Source organism: Molothrus aeneus, chromosome 3 (genome assembly GCF_037042795.1).
Source record: "Molothrus aeneus isolate 106 chromosome 3, BPBGC_Maene_1.0, whole genome shotgun sequence".
NCBI classification, from domain to species: Eukaryota; Metazoa; Chordata; class Aves; order Passeriformes; family Icteridae; genus Molothrus; species Molothrus aeneus.
The window spans coordinates 41425039-41450451 of NC_089648.1; the positions used below are offsets into that span (position 1 = coordinate 41425039).

Consider the following 25413-nt stretch of genomic DNA (forward strand, 5'->3'; position numbering starts at 1 on the left):
AGCAGGCAAGAAAAAATATTTTAGAGCTGCAGTATGTGAGTTATGGTTATAAATCCTACTTAAATCCTGTTTTAGGGCCTTCAGATTTTTGGGGATGCAAGGGCAAAGGGGAAGAGGTTATTAGCTGAATTGTGAAGCAAGATCAAATGACCTTCCCTAGTTGAGCTAGCTGAAGGAACACTTTTTTAATGCCCAGCAATTTGTAGAATAGCATGATTGATTATCTTCCCACTTATTAGCGCAGACATAAGTAAACATAAATATATGCAGTACATAGCAAATTAGGTTCTGTCCTTACTGAGATGATTTTCTTAAATGTTTTTTAAATGATGATAAATCGTTCTGATAAAGAGAACCTTTTCTTTGGAGGAATAAAACCAATGTTAGAGTGCTTAAAAAGTAGAGAGGTAGCCAGATGTTCTCACATGGTCAATTAGAAGTTATGGAAATTGCTTCCTTTACTCAAAGCTATTACAAAGCATGATCTTTGGAGACACTACTGTTCTCAGACTGCTGCTTGTTTAATTGAGAACAGCAGTTAGTCAGCATCTTCCAGGTCTGTACTATGGTTGGCTTTAAAGTGAGTGGGATGTCAGAGGTACACTGGCAGTAGTGGATTGTACAGTAATGGCTTGCGGTGGAGGGTAATTTAAGAGTTAAATTTTACTCTTTGGTCTGAAGTAGGAGCTTTGTCTAGGGCATCTGTAGGACTCTTCAAGGCAGCAAGCTGGAACCAGAATGTAGTGAAATAAAATGCTGATAAAGAGAATTAGGCCTTATTTTAAATGCTTCTGTAAAATAGTATGTATTGATTACCTGAAAGTTTGTTAATTTAAGAACTTCATCAAATGCGGGGGGGATTGCTTTTGGCATGTAAGCTGTCCACTAAGTAACTTATTTTGAAGTAAGGAATGGGATAGAGAAAGTATTAAGCCTTTCTTTGTAATGCGTAATGAGTGCATGTGGTTTCTTGTGGTGTCTCAGTCTATCAGCAAGTTCTTGGATTTTTTTCTCTGCTGGAATAACTTGTTAAAACACTAAAATGAAAGTAAAAGAAAGTTGTGTCTGTGAGTCTGATGACTTAGCAATAGCAAAGGCCTTCTGTGTCTGCTTCTTGGCTCAAAAATCCTAGAAAATATAGTGGAAGAGATTGCACAGAATCACACAGAATATTCTGAGTTGGAATAAGAATCGTCAAAGTCCAATTCCTGGCTCTGCAGAGGACAGGAGAAGAAGAATCACATGATGTGCCTGAGTGCATTGTCCAAATGCTTCTTGAACTCTGTCAGACTTGGTGCCATGACAGCTTCCCTGGTGAGCCTGTTCCAATGCCCAACCACCCTCTGGGTGAAGAACCTTTTTCCTAATATTCAGCCTAAACCTCCCCTGATGCAGCCTCAGGCCATTCCCTCATGTCCTGTGACTGGTCACCACAGAGAAGAGATCGATACCTGCCCCTCCTCTTCCTCTCATGAGAAAGTTGTAACTGCAGTGAGATCTCCTTTCAGTCTTCTCCAGGCTGAACAGACCAAGTGACCTCAGCTGCTCCTCAAATGCCTTCCCCTCAAGGCCCTTCACCATCTTCATTGCCCTCCTTTGGGCACTCCCTAACAGTTCAATGTCTTTCTTACATTGTGGCAGCCAGAACTGCCCCCAGCACTTGAGATGAGGCTGCCCCGGTGCAGAGCAGAGCAGGACAATCCCTCCCTTGCCTGGCTGGTGATGCTGTGCCTGATGCCCCCCAGGACAGGGTTGGCCCTGCTGGCTGCCAGGACACTGCTGGCTCATGTTCAACTTGTCATCAACCAGGGTCCCCAGGGGCCTTTCTGTGGTGCTGCTTTCCAGCATCTCATTCCCCAGTCTGTCCATACATCCAGGGTTGACCCATTTCAGGTGCAGAATCTGGCACTTTCCCTTGTTCAAACAAGGGAATGCATTTGGTTTTTCTGGCCTCAACCCTTAAACTCTGCCAGAGGTATTCCTGAGAGATGTTTGTCTGACCTGAAAACCAACACTGGAGGGGATTTCCTGTCTAACCCTGGCAGTTAGTTTTAGTGCTTCACTATATCCAATGTTTTTTTCACATACAATTTGCTGCAACTCAGGTTTGTTACTGAGGACTCAAGTTCTAAGAGAACATTCTATTACTGCTTTCTTTGCAGCTTGCTGGCTTGTAGTAGTACTGGAAGTTACCTCAGTCTTTATCTCTGCTAGTCTGAGGAACCCTGCTTATTTCCCTCTTTCACATCCTGTTGGCTAGACTTCTGATAATTTCCATTACTTGTGTTTGATCCAGATTTCTGCAGCACTAAAAGCTGGATTGAGATGAGCCTTATTTGCATGGTTCCCTGCTCTGCAGCTGGCACTGAGGCTCTTGGGTCTCTCCATGCACTAAAGATATCACCCAGGTCAAATGGCACAGATCTCCTTTCCAGGAGAGGATTCTAAAAGCTGATTGCTGCAGTGTTCAGCTCATTGGTGCTGGAGTCTCTTAAGTCATAACCTTAAGTGTGATGGTGAAAAAGGGTAAAAAAAACATTTAGTGCAGAGAGCTAAGTGAATATGAGCAGCCATATTACTTATAAGATGCCATTGGAACAAATTGTTTAGAAACGTCTGTTAGTAGAAACTAATTGAATACTGTGTAGATTGGAATATAGGAAGCAGGATGCAGCCAAGACTTAATGAGAGAGGGAAGGAATTGGCATGTGGATTCCCTCATCTGTTTCCTTCCCAAAATAGCGTGTTTCTAGGGCCAGGAGGGGTAGGAGTAGAATGGTGAAACAACTGGACACACAAACACAGTTCAGCATAATTATGTCAAAGAACAATGATGACGTTGTTAAATGGCTATAGAGGGTTGCCACAACTCCCAGGAAGCCCAGTGGCAAATGGTGTGAGTAAAAGGAAGTGTTTCCATGTGGTTTGGCATTCACTGGTCATTGGTCACTAGCCAACCCTCTCAGCCCTCACTATTCTGTTTGTAACAGTGGTGTTTTCGATGGTTGAGTTTGAAATGCCAAGTGGCACATTAGCATGCAAGTGCTGGTATGTTTTTCTGGTCAAAATATGGGGTTGGGAGTCTGATCTCAGCTCACATTTCAGTTCCAGTGTGGTGATAGGGATAGGGTAAATCTGCTTAGCTGTGGCCCCTGAGAAATGCATCACAGGTGTGGTTCACCTCCACTACTTTGCAGGGATAGTATGCGCATGGGTAACATGAAGGGTAGGGTGCTCATTTCAGCAAGGGCCTTCTGACATTTTGCGTGTGGATGACAACACAAAAGTGAGTTCACCCTGGAGAGCAGTGTGCTGGGACAGGGAAAAGATCTAGTTTTATTAGGAAGGTCTCTGTCTTTATTCTACCCTGTTGGCGCAGAAGCAGAATGGAGATCAATACTAATGATAGATTATTGTAAAAATGCATCATTTCTCTAAACCAGCAAATGTAAGCAACTTCTCGTGTTAAATCCCCTCAGAGGATAAAGAAAGAAAATAAGCAATAAAAAGCATGCACAGATGGATGCTATTCTGATAGTAACATATTGAAAATGTTAAAAGGATTGCTAATCGCACAAAATTGTATGCAGTGAGGTCACAAGCAGAGTACTGAACTGTAAAGGTTTTCCATTTGTGGGTTAGCTCAAAACTCTCTAATTTGACTAATGTATCATCAAAGGTGTTCTGTCTTGGATGGCAGGCTTGTTATCTGTCATATATGTGATTTTGTTGGTGTAGTGGCACAATAGAAGATACATGTACTGCATTAAGAATTAGTAGTTAGAATGATGTTCCTTTGTTTTCTGCACAGGGACAGAAAACAAATAAGTAACTTATATAAGAGAAGTGGTTACTCTAAGAAATGTGTAGGGTTATGGTAGAATCAAAGCAGTCTCTTGGGGACTACTGTTATTTTGTTTTCAAGTTGGAGGTAAATCTTTTTATTTTTGGATGATAAACTGAGCATAATTCAGGAGAGCCTGGAACGTGATAATTGTTTAATTGCTATAATTGCACATGCATTTTCTGCTGAAGTACGCTTTTTTATCATATGTGATTCTTCCGTTCCTGACCTAATAACAATACAAATTTCTAATAAGGTCGGAACTTAAATATGTAACTGCTGTCTAGGTTTTAAGACAAACCGAAGCAGTGAAAAGTAGCACTTTTCCTAGAATTTAATTCTCATCTGTTACTCTAGGAAGAGCATGGATGATAACTTTGAGCCAATTCTTTGGAGCCCTATGAAATTAAAAAAGTACTGGGAAGCCTGCAGTTTTGCCCTTGTTGTAGAAAAAAAGTAGTTTGGCATCTTGGTTTTCTGCTGTTTTACCTTGTAGTCTTGTTGATTTGTCCTTGGGCAGAACAGACCAATATATTTTATGAAAAGAGGAAGAAGAAGAACCATCGGAGAGGTGGATTTTACTTTTTGTTGAGAGACTATTTCCCTTCCCCCAGGTAAAACAGGATCCTTTCATCACTGTTTAACTTTTTTTTTTATTATTTTTTATTTAATTTCTAGCTGATAAATTTAGACGGAAACTGGAAGAACTGGAGAAGGAGAAAAATTCTTTAAAATTTCAGCTTCCTTCAAGGCATCCCTCTGTTAGCAGTTTTTTGGATAGGTTCATGACCCAAGTTCAGGCAACATTGCACTGGGCTGCTGATAATTGGTAAGTTTGTTGATTCATTATTGTGTAAAACAGTGCTTCTATTTTTCTCAAAATGCAGAATACACTTATGAATATCTATAATAAAGAGTTTTAATGACCGTCTAACGTGTCCATATGGAGCTTGTTTATGAAAATCCCACCCTGCCCCCCCCATTTTTTTTTCTTTCTACAATTCTTTCAGAATTCCCCTCAGAAACATTGATCATGATGAACTGGCTAATTAAATGGAATGTTTCTCATTGATGTTGAGTGGGAATGGGATTGAATCCTTGACACGGCAGCTTGAGCATACAACAGCAACGCAGCTTGAGCAATGCTTCCCTGTGGAGTTAATTCTGATGCTCCCTTTCAGGCAATGAAAGGATATTTAAATATAAAATAAAAACCAGATTATTTTTGATATGAATAGATCTTTGGGAACTTCCTTTTGTGTGCCACTTCTTAGATAGCAATATTGAGCTCAGCACTGTACAAAGTCACAAAAATAAATTCTAAACCTCATCTTGAAGGGATAACTTCAAAGATGGGAGGAAAGTGAGATGTGTCAGATGGCCCAAGAGGAATAGGTTAGGGAAAAAAATAGTCTCTATTTCTTGGTCTGCCTTAATCTCTGCTCCTAGTTACTGTTGTTAGAAGAGGATACTTCATAGGAATTGAAAGCTATTCTCAAATGCAATCACACAAATGAAAGAAGAGAAGCCTTTTGTTTTCTGGCAGCTTGTTAATATAAAGGGTGCAGTGTGCTAGTCAGTATCTTCATGTGTAATTTTTGATAGACATGAAAATTAGATAAAATCAGTACAGATAATAGGATTTTTTTGTGAAATTGGAGAATTCAAAGGTATTTTTAGTCTCTATTTATAGCATCTAGTAATAAGGACGGTTTATAAGAAGCTGCATTCCTTCAGAGCTGTTTCCTTTTACCATCTGAGGCTCTAAGAGGCTGTTTTAGCATTCCTTAAAGATTAGGATACACCATTCTCTCTTTTTTCATTAATATGTGTTTGGTCTATGCATTAATTTGTAGTAATGATTTTGACATTCAAAGTAGTGTTGTCTTCTTTGTCATGGAAATTGAGTCACTAAAGCATTCCTCAGATACAGTTTGCTTATTTTATCCTGTAAAATGTATCTATAATGCTTTTATATATAAAATAGATGTCATATTTATGAAAGTGTTCCTGTTCTTTGGATGATTACATCTGTAACTCTTCTCTTTGCACAGGTCTGAGCAGTGCCAGTCTTCAGGGTCAGATGAATATCCTCTTCCCTTTTCTGTCTTGCGCACACTCCTTTTTTTTGAGCTTAAGTTCAACTACTGTTGTTGTGACACCCTTTTATTTGCTTGCTTGATTCTTGTAGCCTTTTATGTTGCTTTTGTCTGTGCCTGACTCATTGATACAGCAAGAGTACCCTTTGTCTTCTGCACAGGGGTTTAAGTCCTTTCTGTTCCAGCAATATTTTTAGATACTACAGCGGAAAACATAACTTCTTCCTCAAGGAAAATTTGTAGGCTTCAGTTTTTGTTTTCATTTTTAATTGGAAGAAAAGCAGTATACCCAAGAAGACTTTTTTTTTTTTTGCCTGGAAAATTAAAGAGATGATTGGACTAGCCTTAGAAGACTAGATCATCTCAATTTTACTGTAGTCAAGACAATCTCAAAGTTTTGCAAGAAAAGTGTGTATGGCAGCTTATTTAAGATATTATTAAATATTAAGCCCCGAATGTTTCGGGGTGTGTCCTGCCTGGCTTCGTCTGGCCTTGCTGCTGGACCAAAGGCGGCAGCTGTGGCGTCTTTCACCCCAGAGATGCCTTTGGCTGGCTGGGTGCTGCAGCTGGGCGCTCAGAACAAGTCCAGGCAAAATAGGAACTCAGTTTACCTTTGGTGGAAAAGGTTCAGACGGTGAAGAGAAAAGGAGCAGGTTCTGCCGTGTAGCTTAAATCCAGAGTTTATTGTAGCATGGTAGATTTCTGATTGTGGTATCAGCTCCAGCCAGACAGGCAGAGACTGGACCATGGCAGAGACCACGGCAGAGACCCCGACCGCATGGTCTCGTGTCCTTTTTAAGCCCCGGGGACAGGGGCAGGGGACGGACAGGTGAGGGCCAACCAGGTGTGAGCAGGGGAAGGCTCAGGGGACGTGGACACTAGAACAAACCAATAAGCCCAGACCTGGGGGGGCATCTGCCAATCACTCGACGCCTTGCTGGAAGGTGCCAGGCAGGAGGGCAAAAGGGGAGGGGGAAAGGTTGGCATCCTTGAGGGGGATGGGATAGGTGAGACAGGAAATGGCGACACACTGCAAGAAGATATGAAGCTGAAATTCATGCCTCAGTTTTGTTTTACTTGATTAAATTATGAAATGAGTTTTTAAGTGAATGCGTTTGATATTGACACAGAATATTGGGGGATGTGGTGGGAACCAGATTTGGTTATGTTTAGCTTAGGAACAGCAAGTGTTGTGGTTGTGCAATCAGTCAGGTTTGGTGAGATCAGAAAGATCTTGTTTGTCTTCCAGCAGTACCAAGTAGACAGATACACATGGAATTTTCAAGGTTCTGAAAATAAACTATGTTTATAATGGATTTTTTTCTAAATTTTGACCAGCCATTAGGAAATTCATTATGTACATCTCTAGGAATGATGCAGCTCCAGCTTGAAGAAGGTGGCTTCAGAGCTGCTGGGAAGTGTGGTTGATCGGAGCCACAGGAACCTGTAATGTCTGTAAGGCACAGTGATGGCCCAGCACCTCATAATAGGGATGTCTCATTGGTGCATGCTGTTAATACAGAAATGCAGTTACACTGTCGTTATGTCTATCTTGCTTAATGATACCTATGTTAGTGCTGAAGCTTTATTTTGCTTTTTCAGTACATTCTGCAGCCCACAGAATGGGACTAAAACAAGTGTGTCTTTTGATGGTCCTGCAGAATAGATGAAAACCTCTTCTACACACTTGTTAAACACCTGTGCATGGAGATCATAATTGTGTGATTAATCATGCTTAAGCCAGACTTATGATGCATGTTTTATATGTGGCATGGATGGATTTCCTTTGCAAGATTACAGTGGGAAGTCGTGCCTTGTTTGAGATGCAGTATTTTTTAAAGAAGATACTGAAATGTAGCTGTACTCTTTATGTGGAGATGCACGTACTTGTCTCTAAAGATGCACACTGAAATGCAATTGCCCCTTGCAAGCGCACGTGCCCTTAGGAGGGAACATGGAAATGAAAATGGATTTGCATTGTTTGCAGGTGCATTTTGAGAGGCAGATTATGGAATTGATACTTAACATAATGTGCTGATTACCTTGGAGTCCAGTCATGCAAAGATTTACAACTGAGGGTTGTACAGATGACTGGGAGGAAGCCCACTGATTGTGATTTTGAAAGAACTCGCTGTGCAAGAGGGAAGTAAAATTTGGCATTGTGGAGCAAACACTCCAGATGATCTCTAATGTAGTCTCCAAAAGCTGACAGAAGCTGCAAAAATGGCTTTGGCAAGTTTCTAAACTTCTGTCTAAGAGATTTTTCTCTGTATTGATAGAAACTACATGCCTTAGTTTTGTCTCTTTCAAGGCAGTGATGGATAAATTTCTGAAATATGATAAAGCTGGGGGAAGCCTGAAGCTATACAAGCTTTCCATTTTCTTTCTTCATCATGTTGTAAAAACAGTGCAAATGTTTGAGATAATAAAGGAAGATATGCCAAGGGAAAAAACCTCTTGTTCTCTAACTGTATGTGTTTGAAATGTAATCATTCTGGTGGTGGAGTGTTATGAATCTAAAGGTAACATGTAGCATTCTGATCAGTTGATCAGAAATAAACTGAGTTTAATCCTTAAGACACTGAAACTCATGAAAACCACTAATTTTTAGCTGTTTTTTTTTTGTTTGGTTTTTTTTTTCAAAGGGTTAGACATGAAGAAAATGGTCTTTGTCATGAAAAAGAGCTCAGACTTTTGAGATCAACTTCCCAGGAGAGGACGCAGGTTTCAGTGACAAAACGAAACCAGCTTTTTCAAGAAAAGAAGCGACTACAGGTAACAGGACTGCAAAGTTGTGCATAGGAGCCAGTGCTGTGTGGGGAAAACCTTGTAAGCTGTCACACAGAATTAAATAAATTTATTGTAATAGCGACTTTGCTTCTGTGTAGTAATTAGAGCCTTGGCTGGAGTCCAGTCGATAATCTAAGTGATGATTGGAGATGGCAGCCACAGGAGTTGTGTTAATCTCATTACAGAAATGCAGAGCTGGAAGGTTTGGTGGCTTGTGTGCATGCTTAAACTTTCCTCATTATCTTTTTAAGTGTGCTCTTTGTTATAATTTGATGTTTTAATATTACAGTGATCTTCCAAAGTTTTTATTTGAAGACAAAAAGTTTTCATCTGTTTCTGCTTAGAATTTACTATAAATGCATGATTTACCAGCTTTTATTCCTGAAAGATGATTGATGCTTTTCATAAGGATGAAGGAATCATCATGGAGCAGTTAGCATTTGCTAACAATAGCATTACAATGACACATGATGTCACAACGTGATAGTTTGGCAAATGGAATGTTTCAAGATGGCATTAGTCCAATTTTAAGTCTGCAAGCCTTCTAAGCAAAATTTAGCTTTTTCTTTTCACCATCCTTCAAAAATCTCAATGTACTGTCTGGTTATGTGTCTTTTAAACCTTGGTGATCACGCTCAGTAAAGTGGCACATTAGAGAGCTAATTTTTCTTTTTTTCTGTGGTCTCATCTTGAAATATTTTTTGGGATATTTTCATTCCTTTGGTGGATCCAATATTATAGTAGTCTCTGTGTGTGTCCACACATGAATTTATATATATAAAAAATCTTGTAGAGAAATAGAGACAAACATCTTATGTGGTCATTACAAAATTGTACTTAGGTGAAGAAATGTCTTTTTTTTATCCTATTCATCGCCTTTGTATTTTTTAGGTTCATTTCATCTACAAGAGGAGAAATAGTGTAGTTCAGCATTATAAACATGTAGAAAATTTTTTAAATCTAGGCATCTAAGAGCCACCTCAAGATATTGAACTGAAAACTACTGTACTTAAGACTCCACAACAGCTAATTTTTACACTTGCTCAAGCTCAATCTTTATTCTTCTGTGGTTATACTAGGGAAAAATTAACCACACCATTATACAGGCATGCTATTTATTAGCATTTTATCAAAATTACTGGGAATTCAAGGTTCTGGGGAATGCTGATCTGTGGTGAGTGTATGCACCCAGGAATCCCTAAAGATTGCTCCTGTCCAAAATCTTGCATGATCAGAAGTAATTTTTTTTTTTAATTTTCCTCCGCCCCGCTTTTCTTTACTTTTTCTTCTGCTCTCTTCTGTTGGTTCTGCATTTGTATTCAGGGATTTGGAAACCTATGGCAGTATCTATAATTTATGTATTAATATTTCTGTTGCAATCTCTACTTCATGGAGACCATCAGTCCATAAGTGAGGCTGGAGGTGTACAGTCAGTGCTGATTAGCTGTTGTGTTGGAAATCCCAGTTTAAACTCAAATCTGCCAAGTAGAACTCCAGCTTATGTTTAGTCATATGAATATCATCTGCTGCTCCATGTTGAGACTTTAGGCCCTTTTTATCTGTCCCTGGAGGCTCACCAAGAGCATGCTAAAGGCTTCTTTGCATTTCTGGAAAAGAATGCGGGAGTATTCGAGTTTACTGATTAAAATTTCCATGCTCCCAAGAATGCCTGTGAACTATTCCTGAGCAGAGCAGCTTTCTTTCTGTGCATGCAGATTGTGTGCTTCTAGTATCTATTTATGTTGTACATTTCAATACTAAAAGTGTGATTATAAAACCAGATTCTGTTCATCTTGCTTTCTGTTCCCATGTAGGTTGCTTATTGCAGTGATTGCAATTACTACATTTTCACAGAGTATGGAGGTCTCTGTATTAAGCAGGGCCTATTAAGATTTTGGCAGTATTCCCAAGCCAGTAAAACAGAGGCAGAATTGTCCTTTGTGCACACTAAAAGCCTAATTTGAGACTGAAAGAAGCAAAACTGATGTTTTTGGTCTGCTGACCTTTCTGTCCTTGACAAATGCCTGTGGGTTGAAACATGGGCTACACCATTCTCTTCTTGCTATGTCTAAAACCATTGAAGGAGGAAAATAATTGAGGAACCTAGTGTGCAGGACTATTAGAAGTTGAAATTTTGGAGCTAGTCAACCTTTGAATGTACAAGGACCATTTCTTGTTCTAAGTGATACTTGAGAAAGCTGGTTACAGTGCAGCAAACCTGAAAGTGTGTTTGTTAACAAAATTTGTGAACTAAACTTCATGCAAATTGCATTGAAAACATTAAAAATAATGTTAAAGTTATCAAGTGAAACTCTAAAAAGCAAAGAAATGCCAAAGTCTTATCTGTGTATAGTACATATGTTTTATAAGAGTCTGTAATATTGAATTATGCCTTTTAGATCCCTGCCTCATACATAACTGAAGTGTCCGTTCAGATATTCAGAATACTATTTTATCTTCATTACTCAGTATTTGACCCCAGAACCCTTTTACTGTGTGCCACTCAAACCTTCTTTTGAATAGAAGTTTATTAATTTGTGAGTGGGCTCCTTTTATAGTATTAATCAACATGGCATCTTAGTGATTCAAACCCACTTAATTTTATCTCTGCAACACCATTTTGGGTGTTACTGCCATTTGCTCAGCTGCAGAATGGAGAAATGAATTGCCATAAAAAGCCATATGGTTGATTCTAGCGTCAGTTTTGTAATGCCTAGTTTTTTACTTATTAAAGATTTGTTTTTTTGTTTTTCATTTTTATTTTTAGTTAGACTGAATGTGATCAGAGTTTGAAATTAAGCTTTGATTTCTGTTGAGTGCCTATAGATAGCATGTCAGAGATCTCTTGCAGGTTGTATAGAAAATTATGAACATACAGTCTGTGGCTATGTGTGGACATAATAGTTTAAATGGCTTGCAAAGTTTCACAGAGACAGTAAAAAGTGTAGGAATCGAATCTCATTCTCCAGTATGGTGTTCAGCTAGTTTGATGACAACTTTAACTCAGCAACCCAGTTTCCTTCAACAAGTGCTGCTTCCTTGGATGCAAGCTATCTGTTGGGTTTTCAAGGAAAAACCTGTGCAAGGATGATGCACAAATTAATGAAGATTTTTTTTTTTAACTTTTGGCCTCCTCACTTCAGGAAGGACATAGAGGTGCTTGAGCACATCCAAAAAAGGCGAATGAAGCTGGTGAAGGATCTGGAGCACAAGTTTGATGAGGAGCAGCTTAGGGAGCTGGGAGTGTTTAGCCTGGAGAAAAGGGGTCTCAATGGGGACCTTATCACTCTCTACCTGAAAGGAGGTTGTAGCCAGGTTGGTCTCTTCTCCCACGTAACAATTGACAGGAAAAGAGGAAATGGCCTCAAGCTGTACCAGGGGAGAATAAGATTGGACATGAGGAAGAATTTCTTCACTGAAAGGGTGGTCGGGCTTTGGAGTAGGCTGCTCAGGGAGGTGGTGGAGTCACCATCCCTGGAGGTGGTCAAGAAATGGCTTGACATAGCACTTAGTGCTCTGGTTTAGTTGACAAGGTGCTGTTCAGTCAAAGTTGGGCACAATGATCTTGGAGCTCTTTTTCAGCATTAATGATTCTACAGTTCTGTGGTTCTAAAAATTGTATTTTGCTCTTGCAAGAAACGTCAATATCATAATGCACACAATTTGCATTTCTAGAAAAATGAGTGCAACTGATGTTGAGGTTCTGTGCATTTTAAGTCAAGGGAAGGATTTTGTGCTTTTAGTTAATATGAAATGTTAATTATCAGAAGGGCTGATTAGATAGTAAGTGATTCTATGCTTGCATCCTGTGCTTCATGTTGAATTGGAACCATCAGATAAACCATTGCAGGGATATTCTGCAGGATAGATATTTGATCAGTTTAGCTGCCAGTCTGTAGAACAAGATTCACTTGCCATGGGTGATCTGACATTTGTTTTTTTGGTGGAAGTTTTTAGCTTGTGAACTTGTGAAATACCTATGTATTTTAAAAGTGAAAGCGGACTGAGAGTAGATGTTGGAAGGGGAACGTGAAGTGTGGTGCTGAACTGGAGGTGGTGAGTTTCAGACTGCTGGAAGCACTAGAGTTTCTGAGTACAACTGAAATAAGAGTTTTTGTGTGTCAGCAAGAAGATGTCTCATTTAATGTTTGCTAAATTGGACATATTTAATTCATGCTACTTCTGACACTTGTACTGTTTTTTCTTAGGGGTGAATGGGTTTCTTTTATAAGATTCATAATAAACTTTGGTTTCTGTTCTATGCAGAAAGAAATTGAAGATCTCCGAACAAGACTGGCCATATTAGAAGGAAAAGATCAACAGCTGAGAAGAGAAATTGAAGAACAAGATAGGCTCATTCAGTCACAGGACTGTGAACTGGCTGCTTTACTTGGCTGCATTTCTTTGAGAGAGCTGCAGGAAATAAGCAAGGCTGTGGATGACACCTTAGCATCCTCCTATCGAATTCCATTCAGTTTAGATCTTCCAGGAGCAATAAAGAGGTATGTTCTGCTGAATTTGCTGTCACTTGTTTTCTTCATCATTGTGCCAGCTAATTATCTGGATTTAGACACTTTAAAACTTTCTGAGAAGAGATGTTGGAGTTCTACTATCAATGTATTTCCTCAGAGGAGTTTAGTTATTTGAATGTCTTGCACTTAATGTTCTCTTATGGTGAAGACCCACCTGCAGAAAGCATGTGTGTCCATCAACTGTTAAGTCCTATCATCAGCTTACACTATATTTCTTGTTAGCTGGTGGAATTCTTTCCCTGGTTTGGTAATGCAGTAATTCAAATGTATTTCTTACAGCCTGAAAGTGTGTACTAGGCACCAGTCAAGTAAATATTAGAGATGCTTCTTGCTTCCATGAACTTGTAATTACAACAAACTCCTCAGAGTGCTAGACTCAGACAGTGGACTTGAGGCACTGGGGAGGAGGATGCAGCATGAATAATTTTGGGACACTCACAGTTAAATGAACAGTAGATACATTCTTTAAATGGAAAAGTAGCTACTCTTGGCAGTATTTTGGAAATAACCTCATCCTTATTTAAAAAAAGCAATTGAAGTACTGAAACTGTACTGGACATTGGTGATGGGACTTTGAAAGTGGTACTGCTGCTGTGTCACCAAGAGAAAATAAAATTCCTGTTTATCCTAATGTACTTTTCTTCCAGAAAAGCAAAAACCATGTTGCTTGCAATTTTTTATCTCCCACCATGTTTATTTGATTTAGTTTGGTTGTATTAACATTCATGAGAAATTGCTGCTCATGCGTGCTAATTTATACAGATTTTTTTAAAGTCAGCAGAACATTTTATAGAGAAGGTATTCTTCTCTTTTGACATGTGTTTAAAAGTGTAAATTAGGTTATGAGAAATAGTTTCTTGCATTAAGTTTAGCTTGTTTTAATAATATCTTATACCTGTGTTTCTGAGATTGAGGAATAAAAGATCTTAAGCAGTATGAGAAACTGATTTGAGTTTTCTTAGTTTTGGGTTTGCTTATGAAAGAATATTCAGATTATTTTCATTGCTGCTGTAATATTTGGGTTGCACTTACCTCGCTGGGAAGTTATTTAAAAGTGAGTTAAGTAGTATGGGTTCAGGAGGAATTTTCTATGAGTTGTTTGCTTACTAGCACCATGAAAAGCACAATCACTTGAGAGAAAACAGGCATTCATTATTCAAAATGAGTTTATAACAGGAATGAAAATTTTAAAGTAATTTTTTCCTTTCTGTTCATTTTTAAAAGATGCAATGAATGAAACTTTTTTTTTTCCCCCCTGTTGGTTGACTTTGTTGTCACCAGTGGTCAGATACTTCTGCTCTCATTCCCATAGCTGGAGTTCTGCTGTTGGACTCTGGTGTGTTGAACCTTGGCTGCGCACCAGGTGCTCACCAAGCCACTCTATCACTCCCTCTTCTCTGCTGGCCTGGGGAGAAAAAACAAGATGGAAAACAATCCATGGGTTGAGATAAGGCAGTTTACTAAAGCAAAAGCAAAATGTTGGATGCATGCAAACAATTTTATTCTCTTCTTTTCATCATCAGGTGATGTCAAAACACTTCCCAGGAAGCAGGGCTTCAGAACATGTAGTGGTTGCTCTGAAAGACAGACACTGTAAATAATGAATGGCCTTGCTTCCTCTTCCTTCTGTTAGCTTTTATATCAGCAGACATCCCAAACATCCTGTAGTATGGAATATCCCTTTGGTCAATGGGAGTCAGATGTCCTGGGTATGTCCTTCCCCAGGATTTTGCCTAACCCCAGCCTACTTCTAGTGTGGGAGGGCAGAATGTTGGAGAGAGGGTGCTGATGCTGTGCCAGCCCACACTGGTGTGTTACCAATGCCTTTCCAGCCACCAATGCAAAGCACAGCACTGTGGAGGCTGCTGTGGGGAAAGTGAACTCCATCTCAGCTAAACCAAATACAGGACACATAAATGCAGTTATTTAACAGTGAGAGTGTATTCAGATTAACAGTGATCTTAACTGGCGGGTGGCTTCCTTATTGAGCTGTGCAGTCTATCATACCTCAGGTACAGAGATTTTATGTCTGATTCCGGCCTGTTCTTCTTCTGTAAGATGAAAAAGCATCATGCACATAGTAAGACATTTGGTGTGGGTATAATTCCTATGTGCCTATGGGCATCCCCCAGATTGTCATACAGTTAGACAATAATTTAGGGGGATTATCTTGTTTAAACTTCTGCACCAAGTGAGGCTACAATTTCCAAGTGAGATCAGGTTACTCAGTGCCCTATCTCTCTGAGTTTTGTATATCTTCAAAGATGGAGATTTTGCATCCTGCATTTCACTACCCTTGCTGTAAACTCTTTTTCCTTTGTCTTGCCAGAATTTCCATGGTTGCAACTTGCATTGGCTTATTCTAAATCAGTACTTGTGGAAGAAGTATTGTTTATTAGGTGACAGGTTTACATACTTTGTTGATGCTAGTTCAACATATTAGTTTTAAATTCCAAAGTCTTGACATAGTTAATCTGGAGGTTTTTCTGGAAATGTGCATTTGATTTTAGGAATAGTTGCAGAGGAGAAAAAAAGTTTTCTTAATTTAGAGCTATCTGTGTGAGAAATAAAGCTATTACTCATGCACATGTGCTAGAGATCAGTGATTTTGTAGAAAGTTCAATATCAATGGACAGTGAATTACAAACCCCTCACTGTTGGGCTGCAAGATACTCTGTATTTATTCTAACAACATTGTGCTTGTCAGTGAAGTACTTCTATAATGTGCTTTTGCATAATTATTTGTTGACTACATGAATTGCATTCAGCACTGAGTAACACAGGCAGGGCTAGTGTGAAGCATCTCTTAAGACAATCTGTGCTGTAATGAATTGTATTTGGTGGCTTGCAGCTCGCTAAAAGATAAAAATTTATTCAATATATTGAAGCAAACTTCCAGGAACATGAGAGGATATATTAAACAAAGAATACTTGCTCAAGTACTTGCCCTTCTGTGTGAAGGAGGAAAAGAGCAAGTCATATACAACACTGGGATGAGCATTGGTTCTAAGCTTATTTTTCTTGTCAAGTGTTGTTATTTTTTCAGGAGTGTTCTTTGTTTTGCCTTATCTTTGGTATGTGCTGAACTTTTTAAATACAAAGAGCCTTTGTCAATACCTAAAGCATGCTTTGAGTTGGAAGAATTAAGAAATGTTAGGCGCATTACCCTGGGACCTTACTTGAGGGCTGTTGGAAGACACGGTTCAAACCTGCTGGTTAATGGACAAAGAAGAATGTTTTGACAGGGAATTCTCACTGAGGTTGAGACTGCAGAATGTGGTCGTTTTGCTCATCCAGCTCATCCTAATTGCTCTTGGTAAGCTAAAGGGTATCATAATTATTTTAAAATGGGAAATTGCAGGGTAAAAGCTCAGTTCACTTGTATGAGTTTGTGTGGAGATGTGTTTAAAAGGTGGGAACAGCTGGTGTTATGTGCACTGTGACACATGCCAGTGTTCTAACTGAAGACAACACACTGAAATCAGAGGAAAATGGGTCTGGATGTTTCAACATGAAGTACTTTTCTTCTGGAGATTGCAAAAAGTATCCAAATATATAATTTTCATATTTGCTACTGGACACCATTTCAGAAATACATGTTTTTAACTGGTGTAACTTGCATTTTCTAATTATAAAAGAAGACTATATTAATTATTTGACCTATTCACGTCAATATCTGTTAGTTCCTTTATTTGTTTCTTTCCATTTCACAACACAGACTAGGGAAATCTGTTTTACTTCAGTTCATTTTTAGTTTCATTTTGCAATTTCTTTGTTTTATCCATATCTGCAGACGCATGTGTTCTTACAGCATGCCATTCTTAAAATAAATTGCACTGTTCCATCTGGACTATTGTCTGGGCACTGATTGCTGCTTGAAAGAAATTCAATTATATACCTTTCAAAATATTAGAATGTTCCACCTCTTCTTCACATAGAACAGTTTTTGATTAGTAGGAATTTGTTCTATGGTGGGTTTGTGGGACCACCTGAAGATAAGGAATTTCTCTCTTATGTGTATTAGTTATTAGAGGGTGGCCAGTGGTGCAAGGAACTGAACTTGAACACTTATGCAGCCAGTTCACTCTGCTTTTGTGACGCCTGGAGTTCATTTGAGAAAGATCAATTCGAAATGAAGTACAAGTACTCAGGAGGGTGTAAATCCTATTTGTTGGGAGCGTACTCAAAGTGTTCAGCAACTTCAGTTGAGGACAAAGACTGATGAAGACAAAAGGTGGATTTTTTTTAGAGAACTTGGTTTACTTGAGTAAAGTTGGAAAAAAGACTTCAACATAGTTTCACATACTAACTTAGGAAAGGATTTAGAATGGGCTGTCATGTTTTGTCATTGGGAGAGACTGCTTGCTGCTGTTCAGGGCCCTACTGGAAAGCGTTCTTCTTGTAGGTAACTGGGTAGAGAGAGAGGGCTCACAATCTGGCTGCACTCAGGAACGTGCATTCTCCAAAAACCTATGGCACCTAGGGAGGCTTGTGTTTCCTTCTTGCTGGTTGGTGAAGACATTGTGGTGATGTTGTTGATGACCTTGGTGGGAATCTGACTCCGTCTGTCTTGCCACTTTACTCCCAGGAACTGGATTTCTCAGGCAGGTTCCTTGACTTTGCTCTTCTTGATGGTGAAGCTGGCTTCTAGCAGAATCTGGGTGATCCTCTTTCCTTTCTCAAATACTTTCATTGCTGTGTTCCCCCACACAATGATGTCATCAATATATGGTAGGTGTTCTGGAGTCTCACCCTTTTTCCAGTGCACTCTAGATCAGTCCATGGCAGATGATGGGGCTGTGCTTCCACCCCTGTGGCAGCCGGTTCCAGGTGAAAGCAAACTGAGGCCTGCATTCTGCTGCCAGAGGAATGAAGAAAAATGCGTTAGCAATGTCTATAGTGGCATACCACCTCACTGCCTTGGACTCCAGCTCATACTGGAGTTCCAGCATGTCCGGCACAGCAGCGCTCAGCGGTGGAGTCAACTTCATTCAAGCCACGGTAATCCACAGTCAATCTCCATTCTCTGTCAGACTTGTGCACAGGCCAGATGGGACTGTTGAAGGGTGAGTGGGTTTTGCTGACCACCCCTTGGCTCTCCAGTTCACGGATCGTTTTGTGGATGGGGATCACAGCATCTCAATTTGTTCGGTACTGCCGGCGGTGCACTGTCGAGGTGGCAATCGGCACTCATTGCTCTGCCACCTTCAGGAGTCCCACTGCAGATGGGTTTTCTGATAGTCCAGGCAAGGTGTTCAACTGCTTAATGTCCTCTGCCTCTAGAGCCACTATCCCAAACGCCCACCTGAGTCCCTTTGGGTCTTTGTAATAGCCATTCCAGAGGAACTCTTAATTTCTTATCATGCCATGATATAGCCTGAGCCTTGATAATAAGACTGTTTCATTTTCAGCTAGTCCCATACCTGGGTTTGTCTTCGAGGCCATCATCTCTGCTTTCTCAAAGTATTTGGCTACAGTCTTTTGTGAGAGGCTAAGACAAGTCATAGGTGAAAGAAAAGAGTGAGCTGGCTGATTAGGAAAGTTCATCTTTCTGATAGATAGATAGATGATAGGTAGGTAGGTATTTTCTTCTCCATTTTGTCTGCCTAGGATTAATTTCATTCCTTTGTTCTTTGCATAGCGGTAGAGTTCATGGGCAAGTGGCTTTGTTTCCTTTCTTGTGGCAGCAAATCTAGGAGGAACTGTGTGCCATACAGTGTCTATGCTTTGGCACATGATGTGAATTTGCTTTCTGTGAAGGTGCAAACGTGGCTCAGAAGTTCATAATGATTCTGATCCCACTAGAGGAGGAGAGGGTACTCCCTTTGGAGGAAGGAAAAAGGGCTTCTGCAAAGTCTACTCCCGTACCATAGGCACTGGCCTTCCTTGGGAAGAACAGGGGAGATTAAAAACAGAGCAGGGAAAGGAAAGAGTCAGTCTTCCAATGTGGAGGACAGAGCCATTGCTGTCAACCTGAATTGTTTTGGAGCAATCTTAAAGGCAGTTTTTTGTCTTTCCAAGCAGTGTTATAGAAGGAAAAAGTCGCAGCAGAAGGATAAGTAATACTTGCTTGAGTGCTCACGTGTATGGTGTAATGAGGAATCTGGTTTTCCCTACTGAGCATCTGGTTCCCCCTGCTTGCTTGAACAGCATCCAATGGGACGTAGCAGCCTATAAAGCCCTGGCCACGTATGTGCTGATTCCTCTGGGTATGTGCACAATGAGATTTACTTCTCTTCAGGGAAAAATGACCAGCTGTCTCAATCAATGTATGGTACTAAATTAGTTTGTATATAATGAAGAGAAACAGCTAGCAACTATATTCAGGGTACAGACCCTTTCAGTCAGTGAAATAAAATGGATGTTATTCTTAGGAGAATAATTGCAGCTGCTGTGGGCAAGCTCTAGTTTTTGTGCAGTCCAGACAGATGTAGCAGAAGAATGGGGATATATTGATATGTCAGAAAATCTGGGGAAAGTATTAGTTAGGATGTGATGAACTGCTCCTACAGATAGCTGTTTGATTGTCCCTTTGTTCTCATTCTGATGCTCCTGTTCCTGATAGCAGCTGAAGCAACAACTGCTTCAACTGCCCTGCAGCATCAGCTGGCAGAAGAGTGGTGGGAAACCCAGCAACATATGAATGGTTTGGTTGGTTGAAACAGCCAGCTGGTTTGGCTGTCTGAATGGTGTTTTATAGGACCAGAAGATTTCTCAATTCATGGCAATAAAAATAGAGCTTGTTGCGATAATTAAAGATGCCAGCAGCATCTTCAGGTGTCTGTGAACTGATAGTTTCTGCTGGAGTGATTTTATGTAAAAACCTCAAAACCATACTGAGATTCTGCCTCTGTCCTTGTATTGCTGACATTTAAGAAACCACTTTATTAATCATTCTTATAAAAAATTGTGACGTGTCATCCAATGCCCTGATTTTTCTTCATGTCTCTTAACTGGGGCTACTGTCTGGCAGCACTCAGCAAATAAGAGTTGACTCTGTTTAGAGTTCTTATGTATGCAAGAGCTGGGCAGGATGATGAGGTTTTAAAGTACACTTCCTATAGGTGTAAGTCTTTAAGAGTTGACAAAGGGAAATGCAGTCACTGAGCAACCCATGAGTCAGTGAGAAGCCCTATTGGTGAGCTGAGGTTATACAGACATTGAGAAAGTGTATTTCCAGTTCTGACGCTTGAAAAATTTTGAGTTGGGCAGCACATGTATTAAAGCAATCCTTGATGTATAGCAACAGTGAAGAAATGCTGCTCTGCAAATGATAGCTTGAAAAAGAGCAAATTGCTCTTCTTCAAAAAGAAGAAAAGCCACCTCTCTGATCACTCAGAGGTAGGTGCGTAATTTTGGGTTCTCATTCATATTCCTTCGAGAACTTTGTAGATTGAAATGTGCAGAAAGTGTGATGCTCCTGTGCCTTAAAGTACATCTCTTGATAGTGTTGTCCCAGATCAGATTAATTTTTGAGGTTGGAAGTTTTCCAAGGCGAGACTTTGTATTTTACTTCTAATTCAGGTGACTAGTCCTTGCAGCTGCCAGAAATTTCATTTTTATTATGAGTTAAACACAACTTTTCTCTCCTTGTATTTAATGTCCAAGTCCTTTCCTCAAGAGCACTTTCAGGTTTAGATAAAGAAATTGGATTTTTACCACATCAGCTGAGCAGAAATTTTCTATTTTTATATTTTTTTAACTAGCTCTGTCGTCATATAGAAATTTTCTCTGGGCTGCATTATCGAAGAAAAAAACCAGAGTTTATTTGGAAAACCCTCACTTAGGTTTAAAGAGTGGTTTTACTTCCCATTAAAAAGATATGCTGCTGTGAAAATACCATTGTTTTAAGTCCCATGGATCATTGCACAAAGATGAAAAGGAATTTACGTGCTTGGCTGAAAAATTGCATTCTTGATATGGTGATACTCAGATGTGTAGCCCAGACAGGCTTATGAGACAATCACATGGAATGAAAATCTTGTCATCCCATTTCTTTCTTGATTAGGTAGAATCAAACTTTGTGGTAAAGAGTTTCAAAAGAGAACAAAAAGTGGTTATTTGCATTAGTGCATTTAATGCATTCTAGCCCTGAATGTCCCTAATTGAGAAGAAGTTAGGGCCAGCAATGCCCTGTAGGTCTTGTCCTGCTAAAGTCTGCCCATGGTATCTGTAAATAATAATCTGTTGGTTTTCCTCAAGAAAACTTTGGAAACGAGTATGTTTTTTCTTCATTTCTTCTTCTTTTTTTTCTTTAGTCCTAGTTGTACGTGTCTAGCTTAAAGATGTCTCTTGTTAAATATAGTTCTGTTCAAAGCTCTTTTTTTATGAATTGTTTTCAAAACTTTCTGAAATACGCCCATTGAGGGAACTATAAAATCACAAGGAAGTTATTGATTGATTTGATTTTATACTGTGGATTTATTCCCTAAAAGCCCAGTGAAGTCCATATACTGAAGACTTTTGGTGGATTTTTTGCCTTGATGTAGACTCTAGCAGACATTTACACCAAAGGTTCCCCAAGTAGCACTTGTGATTGTTTTTTTTTGCAGGGACTGGACAAAAGCTTTTTTTTTTTTGAAGGTCCGCTTCTGTTTGTTGTTAAAAGCAAGATTACAAGTGTAGGGCTTTGTTTATATATTTTTATCTTCTAAGAGAGTATAGCTTCTTGTGACTTCAGAATTGGAGCAAGAATCTTGTTAGAAGACATAAAGCTGTAAAAGCCATGGTCCTTGCAGTTGTGATCATGAGAATGATCACAGTAACCTTATTGTTTGCAGGCAGTCTCATTACACTGGGCCACATTCAAACTGTAAACTGTTTAAATTTGCTGATTTTTATCTAGAAGGAAATACATATTCATCTGAATTGAGGGTTCAGCCCATCATGCTTTTTGCATACAATCTGAGCGTGAGCTTCTAGACTGTTGTTCTTGAATTAGAAATTCAAATATGGGTAATTTTAAATTGTTCTAACTTGTGCTTAGTTTTAAAGAAATTAAAGTGCTTTTTGCTTAAGCACTGTATTGTGGTGTGGAGATTGGGAGTGTAATGACAAGATAATAATTTTTTAGGTGACAGTAATGTAAAGGAGAATACTTGCTGTTAAAGGACTTTTTACTTGTCTTTCAGTGTGTTCAGAAAGGGATCAGAAATGGCAGCTTAATTTCTTTATGAAAAATAAGAATTTTTAGTACAGGATTTATTTGTTTTATATCAGTACCCTGTGTGTGGTATGTTCTGTTGTGTGGATACAAAAGTAAATTCTTGTGACTGTGGTCACAAGGGTTTTCAGGATGAAGAAGAGATGAGAATGTTGGCTCTATGATCAGAAGGCTTGATTTATTATTTTATGATATATGTTACATTAAACTATACTAAAAAGCAATAGAAAGGAAAAGGTTTCTTGAGAAGCTAGCTAAGCTAAGAATAGAAAAGAATGAATAACAAAGATCTGTGTCTCAGACAGAGCAAGAGCTAGCTCTGCCATGAGTGGTCAAGAAATCTAAACACTTACAGGAGACTAATCACTTGTTGCATTTTACAGCAGTAGATAACTATTGTTTACTTTGGTTGCTGAACTGCAGCTTGTCACAAGGAAAAATCCTAAGAAAGGATTTTTCATGAAAGATGTCTGTGATAAATTCTGACTGCACTTTTTGTTGCTGTATAAAAATTTTATTTTTAATACAGGAACTGTTTCTGTTTAAGCAGTGTGTATATTTATACATATTGAATATGGAGAACAGCATGAATTGCCTTTTGCCCATTTGCATTCTTTGAATTTTTTCTTAGGAAGCAAAACGTAAATACATAATAGCTTGGTATGCAAAGGGAAGTATACTAGCATAGTGGAAGGAAAGACATTCAGAAACATGCCTTCCTTTTGGAGAAAGCCATTCTTCCCAGTATTGTGCTAGTTAGCCTTCCTTTGAACAAAGCCACTTCCACAGTATCTGTAATTCCTGCATGCAAATTTAAAGAATCTTCTCAGAAGATTCTTTAAAAGGCATTTTAAACATTATCTATTATATCGTGACACGTAATGTCCTCTGTGGTAATGTGGGGAGGTGTGATAGAGTGAGGGATGTGGGAACCAGACCACTTGATTCTTATTCTTCCTTCTGTCCCCTATTGCATTGAAATGTCGTCCTTTATTTTGCCTGCACACCATTCCCAATTATGAACATCATCATCTCAGCAGGTTCCAACTGTGTTATTACAATTAAATATATTTAGTAGCAACTCTTTAATATCAGTAAAATGAGGTACTTAAAGGGTACTGCCTGAAGTGTTTGGATCTGAAAATTTTTCCCATAATCTCTTGTTACATGCCAGATCAACTTCAGTTCCTGAGCATGCAGCATTTCCACACCCTCCTGCAGCTCTCCAGCCAAAGTCTGTGTTTTGCCAAAGTATTGCTTCATGTGTCATCCAGAAATTACATAATCCCTCAGCTCCTGCTTTCCTGTTCTAGTCTAGCCTGTATGCAGTGATACTCTGGGATGTAGCACGTGTACATTCCTGTTCTTCTTTCCTCCTAATGGATCCCAATGTCTGCAAGTCCATGGCATGTCATTCAAATGAAAGGCCTGTGTGGCCATCTACATGAATGAAGATACACTGCACATGAGGTATAGTTTGCTGTGGATTCTGCAAGTGTTAAAAACCTTTCTTTTCCTTCATATTTAGTCAGTTAAATTTGTGTTAATTGAATTCCTGCCTTGCTTTAGTCCTTGCATCAGCTGGGTCAAGAATTTTGCTTTCTCTGTGATAGAGTTAGCTTATAATGAATTTGAGAAGTAAGTTCTAAATGGTCCTCATAATGGATTGCTAAGACTGAGGAGAAGCTGTCAAACTCTTGATTAGCTGTTCTGTCAGAGAAGAATAGCAACGAGTCAAAACTATGGACGCCTTCCCAGGCAAGAATTTTGTGTTATTCCAAAGAGCTCTTTCTAAAGTCGTTTACCCTTGTAGTAATACCTAAAGCAGCTTTTAAGCAGACAGAATACCCCTCTTAAAATGAAATATGATGCTCCAGGGTGCTTGTAAAAGAAAATGCTGTTTCTGGTTCAAGTCACATGTAATAGATCATGGCGGTTAAAGCTCTTTGTTGGTAGAATGAATCAGTATTGACTGCCTGGTTACTCTTGTGGGTCATTACCTTGTCAGTTAATTGGAAAGCTTGTGAGGGGCTTCTCTGTGACAGTGTTTTGTGGTGGAAGAAAACAACCTGGGAATAAATGTAGTTAAAAGCAGTTTGTAGTTGGTAACGATGGCTGGTTCCTACATGGTTTTGATTGCTGTGTGTGCATTGTATGATGCTAATCTCTGCAAGGGGTAAGGGATTCCTCTGGTATCACTCTGAAGGCTAACAAGAATTTGAAACAAAATATTACTGTGGAATTCATGCCATAAATAAAACAAATGCACTTGTAAGAGTCTGTGTGAATGCTGTATCTGTAACAGAAAGATGTTTAGATTTGAGTTTCTGGTTAATCCAGCTATCGCTAGCTTGGGTCAAATGAATTACTTACTAATGATATCCTTTATTGATATAGGTCAGATTAATATAAAATTCCATTAAAACGGTAGTTCCACAAAATTATCTTAAAGCCATAGTTTTGTTGTCATTGTAGTGGCAGCATTTGATTCCTTATTTATTTTTTAGTGACTTGTTAGAGACTCATGAAAAAGAAATCTGGGTATAGGGAGAATGTTTTTCCCCACTCAGCACCTGGTCCTGAAAGTCTGCATGGCTTTGTGCATCCTTGTTAGCAATGCAGATTTGACAACTCGGTCCTAGTTTGCCATGCTGTTTTGAATGCATTGCTTCAAAAGAGGTTAAAAATTGATCTCTCTTCCTGTTAGCTGTGTGAATTATGCAGAGCAGTGAAATGTATGAACCTGAGGGGGGCTTTCTGTGAGGAAAGGAAACAGATGAGAGGAAGAGCACATGGAAGATATTTGTTAGAGTTGCCATCTATATACTGTTGTTCTTCTGGCTAAAAGTGCACTTTATATTTTATTATGGCCTGGGTCTTTAGAGTTTAATTTTATGAGGCATTTTCAGTACAATTGGGTCAGTCACCCAGTATTCATTCAATTACACACTGCAGCCTTGCTGCTGCCCCTTGACATCTGTACAC

The 25413-nt window shown here is 39.2% G+C and overlaps 1 protein-coding gene across 1 annotated transcript in view; it reads left to right on the forward strand.

Annotated features, from left to right (window-relative positions):
* The window catches only part of DISC1 (DISC1 scaffold protein), a 190739-nt gene that overhangs the window by 51219 nt on the left and 114107 nt on the right, over positions 1 to 25413 (forward strand). Inside the window, exons 4-6 of the mRNA XM_066546761.1 lie at positions 4523 to 4673; positions 8589 to 8718; positions 13000 to 13235. Coding sequence (XP_066402858.1) covers positions 4523 to 4673; positions 8589 to 8718; positions 13000 to 13235 — 517 coding nt within the window. The remainder of the gene's footprint in view (positions 1 to 4522; positions 4674 to 8588; positions 8719 to 12999; positions 13236 to 25413) is intronic.